The sequence below is a fragment of the Empidonax traillii genome, unplaced genomic scaffold (assembly GCF_003031625.1).
Source record: "Empidonax traillii isolate 1590-97213 ecotype Southwest subspecies unplaced genomic scaffold, ASM303162v1 scaffold33:size3420811, whole genome shotgun sequence".
Taxonomy (NCBI): domain Eukaryota; kingdom Metazoa; phylum Chordata; class Aves; order Passeriformes; family Tyrannidae; genus Empidonax; species Empidonax traillii.
Window position 1 is genome coordinate 2,172,183 of NW_020955226.1, and position 11,255 is coordinate 2,183,437.

Below are 11,255 nucleotides of genomic sequence, written 5' to 3' on the forward strand. Positions count from 1 at the left end.
CAAAACACAGTTCTGCAGAAATTTTAAACAGCTTGCTTAGTCACAATATATGAGAAGAAAACCTCAGGAGGTTCATCGACAATGTGTCACAGTCTTCACTTCTGTAGTCAGCTATGCCAAAAAATATGAATGACTGCTTGGAACTGTGAAGGATTTATGAAAATGCTATTCCTGGTGTGAGAAGCTACTGCATTCTAAACCAAATTAATGATCACTGGAAGGAAGAACACACAGAAGTTGATGCAAAAGCGTAGCCATGGATTTTGATTTTTTGCTGAGTTCTCTTTGTTGCCAGCATGGTGTTTTGTCAGAACTTAGTGATTTTGTGGATAGAGGGACGCATACATAATTTTGCTGTGTAGGTGACCAAACATGGGTGCTTGCACAGTGTTAATTTACTCCACAGTTCAACCTGCAGTGAACAATACCAACCAGTGCTGTTGGCATCGTTTGCTGCTAAGGTTGTGCTCTCAGTGCCTGCCACCTGTGGCCAGCGGAGACTGGAAACTGATGTATTTTTTAAATCAGTGAAACTTTAGTATGAGAAATTCTTAAATAGCAGCAACACAAATACAACAGTGGCAAGGGATGATGTTATCCTGGGCAGTTTTTCAGGGGATAATAACCCCCACACATACACATTTAGGAAATTAGAGAGTTTCCAAGACATTGTAAGTCTGAAGTCCTTGGACAGCAGGCAAGCTTAGTGGAAGATGATAGAACCTTTGAAAAGCTGGCTCAGAAAGTTCTGAGTGTTCCTTCATAAATCTTCTAAAAATAAAGGAAAATGAGAATGAGTTTCATTTTCTTTCTGCTGGTGAAAAATAAGCTGCAAAATATTAATACTTGTGAAAAAAGGTCACTTCTGTGACTTGTAAAACTGTGGCTTGTTTTACAACAATTAATACAAAGGAATTTTTCTGTGGTTAAGTAGAAAAAGAGTGTATTTGTACATTATATGCAGAAGCAAATGTTTTCATGGATATATATTGCCCTTAAGAGTGAAAGGCTGAAGTAATCTACAGTTATGCTGATCCTCACTGAGCCAAGTAAGAAGATGGGGAAGGAAGCCTGAGGTAATTGTGGAATTTATATCTAAGAGACTAATTTATTGAAAAATCTCTTGGGTTTACCATAAATAGGTGGAGTCATTTTAGCACAAGAACATATAGCCCCTGGCACTGGAAACTAAAGAAAGATGCTTTTTATGCTGCCTGGTAATCTGACTTTCTAAAGTCAGCAGCCATTCAGCATGTCATGCCAAGAGGTTGCAGGTGTTGCAGGAAAAAAAAAAGCAAGCAAGCAGTTTAATTCACCTCTAAGCAAGTGCTTATTCAACCAAGTGATGTGCAAGAGGAATGCTTATTAATATATTGAAAAAGAAAAAAATGCTGTAATCCCTAGCCATAACTGGGGGGGGGGGGGAATGAGTGTTGAGGTACTATTTAATTTCAGCATGTAGAATATCAAATAATAATAACCAACTAAACAAACAAAACCAAACAAACAAAAAACCCACCACAACTCAATACCCCAAAACAATTGTTAATTATGAATAATTGTCCTTCTGCTGATGTTATGAAAAGTGCTGTTCACTAAAAGCCTGTAATTTTTCAGTTCCTGGATAATAGAAAAGGTGTGAAAAATGTTAAATGTCTCTGTATTTTGCAGTCAACAGAAATCTTGTAGTCTCCTCCTCCCCTGCTGTTGCAATTTCCCTCTTGGGTAAATAAGCTGTAAAGCTCCGAATAGAGGGTGGTGCCTGTCCGTGTGAGCAGGAGATGGTGTTCTGCCTGCGGTGGGAGAAGGCAACTGCTGTTGAGGAAAAGACAATATGTCACGTATAATACGTGTGTATCAGACAGTGAATGTTTGGTCTAAGGAAAGGAGCAAATTCCACACAGCTTTGTGGGGCTAAGTAAATGTTAAGAGGAAACCTTATGGCCTTACTTTGTACCAGTTGTTTCTGTGAAGAGTAAGGATCTGCTCTAGCTTGATGAAAGTAGATGTGAATGCCGGGAGACATCTTTGGCATCTTTGCCTGTATCAGCCCCAAATAAATGAGATAGTAGAACTTTGCCAAAAGTATATATTATCTTGACTGTAATTAACAGTGCTAATTTCTGTTCCACTTAATATTGCTTGTAACTGCCAGAGACAAATGATACAAAGCTGTATTCAAACACATTTAAAAAGCCAGATAAAATCTCAGCCTTTTGAATTTGCGGAGTAGTGAACATATACACGTTGAATGCTCAGGATTTCTGTATTGTGCTGGTTTTGTTTTACAGGATCAAAAGTTTTCTAATTTCAAAAGCAAGTTAATTTTTTTTTTTACTAAGGAGGTCTCATTTTTATTTGAAATGGGGTTTTGAACATAAATTAGCTCTTATGAAATGTGAGGATTGTGTCATGATGTTCCTGGATTTTTACATGCTGGATTCTGATAAAAATAGCAGGCATATTATATTTCTTTTTTAGATGGAAAGATTTTTCTTACTTATCTGAGAATTAGGAAGAACCCCTTTGGGGGTTACAACATGCCTGTGAGGCCAGGAGTAAATTGGGTGTATAACAGCTCTTTGGGATACTCCAAACTGCTATGACAGAAGCTGCTCTGGATATTTTACTGTCCTACGACTTAGTGATAGGCTTTTGGAAATGTTTCTTCAATATGTAACATGTTTCAAGTTTATGGACTACAGAAAGAAAAAATGGGTGACAGCAACCCTGTATTATTTTTGTGCATGTCTCTTACCTATCTGTAGGTTCACTCTTTGAAGGACAAACCAACACCAGTGCTTGTGGGTAAAACTTGCGTATTGGGATTTCTACTTGTGCTTGGATAGAAGAAAAAGTTAACCTGTTGCTGGTACAGCAACTTGCAGTGAAACAAACTGTGAAAGTAACTTTGGCTGCCCAAAGGCAGTTATTTTGCAAATTTATGAGACCTATGTATACATACTGATTCTATAAAATGTGTGTAGAATTCAACTACATCCATGAAATACGTGATACACACTGATGGTTGCCTTGCTGAGAGTATGGGAAGGTTCTTGCTCATGACTTGTTCAACTCTTGTCTGTCTCTCTGAGAGCCTAGGCTGTGGCTTTTGTGTGTTTCCTATACTCAGTAGGTTTTACTAGGCGCATATGGATAAGAGAGGAGTATTCTTGGTTATTTTTATTACTTTATGATGAAACAAAATTTATTTTGTTTCTTTAAAATAGTACTTCTTCAGGTGCATCCATTCCCTCCATGATAAAATACACACAAAAATACCTTTTGGCCAAATCTGCTGTTTGTGGAGTTGATCACAAATGGAAGGGGTTTTATTGTACTACTTTTTTCCCCCTTCCATTTACTATCAAAACTAACTTTCCACATACTAGATACGAGCAGCATTTTGAGTAAGAATGTCAGATTTTCATTTCTTTGGGGCTTCTGAAAGCCAGGGGCCAATTAGAAGCTTTCTCTATAGATAAATAAATGAGACAATGGATACAAACCAACCCGAGGCTTCTGGCTAAGCATGCAGACATCACAGATCATTTGGGGAGGTTTGTGTGTTTCTTTTTCTTCCAAAATCCTCAGTCATTCCCTAGTCTGAAGAAGGGGATTCTGAAGCAATTTTTAAAATTTCTCTGTTTAATCACAGAGTTGGAGAGAGGCTTCATAAAGCTGTTAATAGATATTCCTGTAAGGAAATTAATAGTGATTTGTTCCTTAATACTGTAAATCACAACAGACTGAACAGCTGTTTATCATCCTCGTCTGTCACTGATACTGCACTTATTAGGCACTGCACCAAAGTAAGGTAAAACTTCAGTTTCTGTCTGAACTCCTTTATGTTCTGTAAGGCAAGATGTCAGCGTTGTAGGGCTGGTGCTTTTTGTGTGGCATAATTGGTACTGAAGGTTTTAGTATTCTGTTTCCAGCTTAAGGAGGCCTTTTTGTTATCAGGATCTTTGCATTTCCTTTCTTCTCCAGCCCCGTCAGGTTCCTCCCTTCCTCAAAGATTATATACCAAGAATAAGAAGTAAAAGGGAAAAATGGGTATTCATCAGAGAGAGGAAACAGTAGCACTCTTTTATGTTCATCAAAAAGGGATCTTTTGTGAAGCCAAGTCACTGACCTTTTCTCCTTGTCCATTGCGGGACTCTACAGGAAGAGCTGGGCTCAGCTTCACGGTGAACCTGCCTGGTGTGACAAAGTTTGCAGACATGTGCTATGAGCACACACAGGGCTCAAGTGAGCCCTGAGAATATTGGTCTTCAGTTCTTTCTGATTTATCCACCTTTTAACGTGTCTAGGTCTCCTACTGCGCTGGGAGCTTTTTTAAGATTTTCTCCTTCCTACTGAAGCCTGTACAGAGTATTTCACAGATGTGAGGTTCACAGAGGACTAAACAAGATGCGTCTTGGTCCAATTATAACCATGAGTAACAATTATAACCATGGTAACATGTGAAAGTTAGGTTCGGTCTAGGGCTGTGCTCATTGTGAAGGTCAGAGCGGAGGGCTGAGCTTAAACCAAGCTCTTTGGCTAACTCTTCCAGGGCATAGATGGTATAGGAGCCCTACCATCTTAACCACTGTTGCCCCCTACCATCTTAACCACTGTTGCCCTCATAGGATCCATTAGGTTTCCAAACAGCTACTCACAAGAATTTTATCTGAGATGGCAGCAGGGCTTTCTGAGCTTTATGTGGCTCAGAAGAGGCATATGTTCTGTAATGTATTGGTCTTTGAGGCTTAATGCATACATTATATTATTTGTCAGTTTGTGGTATCCTGTCGGGCGTTGCGGTTATGGGTTCCTCCAGAGAGGCCTATTTTGTTTAACAGTCATCATTTTAATTGCACATAGACCTTTGTACCTGCAGCTCCTACAGCAGGCATCTTTATGAAGAAGCCTTAAAATGTCATAATATTTGAAAGAGAAAAATGTGCATTTTCTTCCTGGGACCTGTAATTTAGGCAGCAAAATAATTGGGTAGGAAGCATCTCTTATCTCTTATTGAATCTGATATGAAAGACAGTTACAGCTTTTCAAACCTGGCTAAAACTATGAATTATCCTAGAATACTTGTATGGATCTAATTTAGGCAGCTGTCAGACAGAAATATTTTAGATTCTTTATATTATCTTGCAGAAGAGGAGCTGTGGCTGTTTCCAAAGACCTTTTTTATTGCATGAAATCTGAGGACCTTACATAGCATGGAAACTACTGTGGAGATTAATTGCCTTGAACTAATTAATTGCTTCCATAACAATTATTTCTAAGACAGAGAAGGAGAAGTTTGGATGGACTTTAATCATTCTCTCAGCATCCTTGTGAGAGGCGTATCAGAAACTCTAGGAGGTCTGGTACTTCAAATGTCAGTATACTGCTCAGATTACTGTAAGAATAATTCTTTGCCATTTCAGGAGAATTGAGATATGGGTGTGCAAATTTCATCGTCTTTTCCATTAAAAGACACGTGCAAAAATATAGGAAAAGCATTTAATAATCGTATTACATCACATTAACCAACAAAGGCTATAAGGACCTTCTATAAGACAAATTGGGCTATTATTTTATGTAGCATTTGTCCTATCTTTTATTATGGTACAAATCCTTCCTGCCTAGCCTGATTCTCAGACTGGGGCCTTGACATTCTGCCTAGTGTTCATTTTATTGCTCTGACACCCGCTTATTGTATTTTGAATGAGTTTGTTATTATGATTTGCCTGAGCCGAGCTGCTCCACCTGATGGTGAAAACAAGAACATGCCATTTATCCTGCAATGAGGATTTATTTGAAAAACTGTAATCTAGGGAAAGCATTTAATGCTGTAAATGTGTATGTCTGCCTTAATCCAAGAGATTTACTAATGATGTTCTGCCCCCTTTAAACTCGAATTTCGAGCAATTAAGGTTATGTAAACATAAGGTTATGCACAAAGGTCTTGAATTCACAGTTTTCTTTCAAGTTTCTAATGAGATGCCCTTTAGGTGGTTACTTATAGTGTAAACAAGTTCTTCTCAAGGTCCAGATTCTGCCAGAACCTGAGGTGCAGCTGTGATTTGCAAGACATGCCTCTCTGAAAGGTGTTCCTGCTTATGCACAAAAAGGGAATTGCCATTACTTGGTAACTGTTGATTTGGTCATGTTCTTATTACACAATGTGGAAATACTTCATGGTGAGTATGTCGGGTAGAAGACCTTGCCCATATGGTATAGTCTATCTCAGATACATTTAATTGCACAGAAAAGGTGATAAAAACTAAGTAACTCTGAAAGTAACATCCTGCTTACAGTATAAGATTTAAAAGGCTCTCTTGTGTTATTGAAAAAGAAAGAACCACGTAAATCCCATGCAAGCAACAAAGAAACCGGAAGCATAACAGAGTTTCTTCTTCCCAAGTCTTTTAGTTTACACAGCTTTTTGCAATGCAAGAGTTTGTGGGTGCTACAATAAATGTGTCTCTGGCATATTTCATGTTACCCTAAGATGTGAGAGTATTCTCCATGTGGTAGCAAGATCTATCATCTCTGGATGGTCATGTCTTCAGCCAGGAAAGCAAGAGGTATGACTTGCTATTTAGAGCTGATGTGGCAGGAATGAAGGATGGTTCCTGTATAGAAGGATGCTTATGGGTAACAGCCTTCAAGGAGCCTTCCTTGAAATATTTGAGTAGTCTGAGGTCAAAATTTCCTATGCTATTGAGAAGGTAATGCGAGATCTGACCATCTAAGCACAGACTGATTACATTCAGTCCACACTCCTTCAAAAGTAAGGTCATGGGGTACCAACAACAACTAGGCAAGTTGCTCCAACATATTGTGAAGCTCTGAAGAATCTCCTTGTTTTACTCAGTTTTCATAGCCTCTAGCAAAAATTGAAAATCTTAAGCTGTTCCTGTAGTTTTGTCTTTCACTTGTAATAAAAATATACACTTAATATTGCACAAAATGGTGTGTACAAACCTTTGCTTTGTTTTTTCTTTCTCTCAGACACCCTGGCTCTGGAATACCAGACAGTGCTGGAACGGGTATCCATATCAGGTAAAAGTTACAGTGCTGCCTAAAAACAAACATGACACTTCTGCAGAGCTCTGTTTTTATTATGTCAATATGTTAGTGTGAGTGGGCTACTTGGCATTTCAGATCATTGCTAGATACGTCACATCTTGCTTGAGTTCAAGATGGTAAAGACGAATATAGTTGTCACACCTGAATTCCACACACTGAATTCCAAAATGTCCAGAGAAAAATAGGCAATTTAAGGAGTTTAACCTGTCTAGGGGTTGTTTTGGGCTTTTTATTTTAGTTTTTTGTTTCCCTGAAGGTCAGGGAGCAGGGAGGGGGAAGTAATTTTCAGACTGGAAAGTATGAGAAAGAGTATTGTCGGAAAGACATGAGAATTCCCTGTGAGAGTAAACAGCCCGTGACAGGCTGAATAGGAGAACCGTGTTTTGATGCTACTGTTCTTGAAGGCTTTATACCTGTTGGAAATAGTTCAGTGGAGACAGCTTAGCAAGAATGACCAGAAATCTTGATCTGAGAAAGGTTGAAGGAATTTGGTCATGTAGCCTCAGAAGAGGTAATGACTTAAATTCCACCTGGAGACTGGAGGGTGAACTGAACAATATTAGGGAAGCAGCAGCAGCAGAAATTGAATGGAGGAAGTGTTGAATCTTCATCCCTCAGAAATTTTAGGTACAGTTGATTTTTAGATTGATATGGCTACAGTCACTGGTGCTTTTCAGTCCTCCTCCCTACTATTTTTGTGTTGTTATATGCAATAAGAGATTTACTTACCACAAAAGAACAGGAATCTTACTGGCCAAAGAACATACATTTACCAGACCTACCAGAAGAACAAAGTCATTCAGAAATCTGGTTACAACTTTTAGAGTGTAGCAATAGAGTAAAATTACTATGCTAGTAGTGGTGAGGGTCCAAGAGAAAGCAAATCACCTAATTAAAGTCATTATGGAAATCATTGTCTCAGAGATAAAATTGTCTATTGGGGGCTAATCAGAATTAAACACCAGGTTTTTAATTTGTTTTGTTTTGTTGTTTTTTCCTAAACTAGATACAATTTCTAATCTCTTGTTTGCTACAAATCCTTTGTAAGTTATTCACCAATGCATTGCAGAAATCCAGCTGGACTTTACTGTATCACTGTAAATATAGACAAATTGATCATTAGGGAGACAACACAACCATAAGCACAGAATAGTTATGTTGAGGTAAAGTCTGTGAAGAACTGAAAGCTTACATTTGAATTAAATTAAACACATACTATTGATCCAGGAGGGATTCCATGACAGCATTAGAATTACCCTACATTATCATTATGTATGGGTTTAGAAATACTAATGGTATTGTTAATAAAGCAGCTGACAATCTTTTTTTTTACTAGAAATTTTCCTCAGTAAGTTCACTTGCAATAATAAGTGTAATAGTTGCAGTTCATTGCTAGCTCTCTTTCCCTTTTTTAATTACACCTAATTAAAAGTCTATTGGCAGTCTCACTAAATCAGAAAAGGATTGTATTGGCACAAGAAATGGCTTTAAAAGATTGATATTGAGTGTGCACATTTTCATAAACCATAAGCATATGTCTATATTAAAGAAACCCTCATGGAGCATTCATTAGGCACCTAAGAACTGTTTTTCAGCAACTAAGAACTTGTCTGCAAAAGAGAATCTGAATAAAAGAGGCACCTGAAATACCTCTTGCCAATGGAAACAGCTCGTGCCCTGATTGGGGAGTGGTTGTGCCAATGCAAACTGCTCTAGAGATGGTTTATCTAATCCCTCAGGCAGTGCCCTCAGGAGCTTCTCCTTTGCCAGTGTCCCTCTCTATCACTGAGGTGAAAGATATGACTATCAGGGAGGCACATTTGCATGGAAATTAGGGTAGCTCCTAGGACTGGCTCTCTTAGGCTGGGGGCCAAACAGCTTATGCCTGCCACCAGTTACCTTCTTTGAAGTTACCCCAAGCTGGTTTTGGTTGTGCATAATTTCCCATGTCTTGCTATTTATATTTCTTTTAAACATATGTGTACCCATGTTGTATATCAAACAGGATGCCTGGGTAAATTTATTCTATTTTCTTCTTTTCAAATGTTAATATATTTCCAAAAAATGGTTAAATTCTTTAAAAGCAGGCATTTATATTAGAAAGAGCTCTGTTCAAAGCTCGCAACATTACCATCATGAGCAGATGAGATTATATACTAGCATTACTTTTTTCTAATCTGCTCTAGCATGGTTTTTTTGCTGTGGTTTAAGCATTACTGATGTACAGCAAGATGTTTCAAGTAATCTTTAAAAAGACTTAGGAGTACTCAGAATTTGGTTTGTTCTGGGTTCCAAATTGGCAACATCATAATATTTGGTATTACAGTATTGTCAAGACTAAAACATTAGAGGAGGGAGGGTTGAGGAGCTTTGTTTTTCCAGAGCCATCAAAGTTTGAAAGAGGCAACCATCATCATTTTTCTTACATAGGATGCTTATGTATAATTCTTTAATTCAATGTGATTAAACATGTCTCCTGTAGGCCACAGCTGCCTGTAATGTCAGTTAGACTCTATTAACCTTTTTTCATCTCCATCTTTCAGCCGCTGATGCCTGACCTTCATTACTACTACATAGTTGAATTGTCATTCTACTGGTCCTTAATGTTTTCTCAATTCATTGACGTCAAAAGAAAGGTAAGAACAATGAGATTAAAAACATTCAAAGTTTTAAGTATATATCATTCTTGACTTGAGGATTACCTGTATTACCTAAGTATTGAACTGGAAATACAGTTTCTAGTCTGTACTTCTTGCAGATATTAATCAGTGAGAAACTGGTGTTGAAGTGTTTGTCTTACTCTGTTCCTTGTTACTATGATGTGGGTTTTTCCTGCACATGAGAAGAAGAGCCTGGAACAATCAAATATTGAAGGGCAAATAGCAGCAGCTAGAAAAACCTTCTGCTCTCATGCAGTGATTTGAGTGGAATTGAACATGTAGTATCTAGTTGATGTATGTTTCTTCCAAGAATGAAATTATTAAATATCAATGACAGAGCAAGACTGCCTCATAAATTCATAGTATCACTTCGTTAAGATCTATGTGGGGTTTCAATTTTTTCTACCAAGGGATAGTAAAAACAGGATATATGCAATATTAAAAAATAATTTTACATTTAATTTTACCATTATGGTTATGAAATTTCAAGTAGCAGAATATTGCTATTAAAGGGCTGTTAATGAAAAAAAAAAAAAAAACCCTCTGGCCAACTAAAAACATTGTTCAAGAATCATTAGTAACCCGTTCCATATTCCAAGTTCTTCCCTCCAAGAAGAATCCCAGTCCATAGCAGAACAGGTAGCACAGCAGTTATTCTATAATAACAGTCCATTGAGATATTCTTGCAGGGGGTTTGATGTTTCAAAATTACTTTTTAAAATAATTTGGAAGCTGTCATTTTATTAAATGACTGTGGGCTATGCTAATGGAAAAATCCCTGTTTATTAGAATTTTAGCAGGAGCATAACTCTGAAAAGACTTAATGGAGGATCCAGTATGTCTTTAATAAATTTATCTGCTATTTGGAACCACAGTGTGCTCCTGAGAGTCTTGTGCCATATTTATGTATATAGAAACACACCCCTATATCTGGATTTCCAAATTACTGCAGAAGTAAAAATCTCAAGAAAGCATAAAAAAAATTTAAATCCATATGGGAGGGTAAATTGTAAATAAGACAACCAATTTATGATGAATACGTGTAAGTCCTTTGTTTACATAGTCTGTAGATGCTAAACATTCTCTTAAATCATGAGCTTAAAATAAGTGAAACTTCACTGGTTCAAAAACCAGAGATACAGAAAAACAGTGCACAACAGAGCTGTGATAATGAAGATGAATTTAAGTCCAGAGTAACATTGACTTTTATACCTAAGCCGCAGGTGCCAAGTCTGTTTCTTAGTTATATATAAATGACTTGTTATCTGGAAGACTTTACAGCAACCTGCTCTGGAAATAGAATGGAAGATGAAGGTGGGGAAGTGGATGGCTAACAGCTGAGTAACACCCCTGCCATAGATTTGCAGTGCTTGAACCTCGAGCACCAGATCCAAGCATGTCCCATGTGTCTGCTGTGTCTGAGAACGTGCAGTGTCCAGCAGGGAGCAGGAGCACAGCCTCTGCAGTGCAATGACAGCAAGTCAAAGCCTTTCATTAGAAGCAACCTGTAGGAGACAG

The 11,255-nt window shown here is 37.8% G+C and overlaps 1 protein-coding gene across 2 annotated transcripts in view; it reads left to right on the plus strand.

Annotated features, from left to right (window-relative positions):
* CERS6 (ceramide synthase 6) overlaps nt 1-11,255 on the plus strand; it is a 115,450-nt gene that overhangs the window by 71,291 nt on the left and 32,904 nt on the right. For both annotated transcript variants that reach the window (XM_027911513.1, XM_027911514.1), the window contains exons 5-6: nt 7,000-7,050; nt 9,621-9,713. In XM_027911513.1, coding sequence (XP_027767314.1) covers nt 7,000-7,050; nt 9,621-9,713 — 144 coding nt within the window. The remainder of the gene's footprint in view (nt 1-6,999; nt 7,051-9,620; nt 9,714-11,255) is intronic.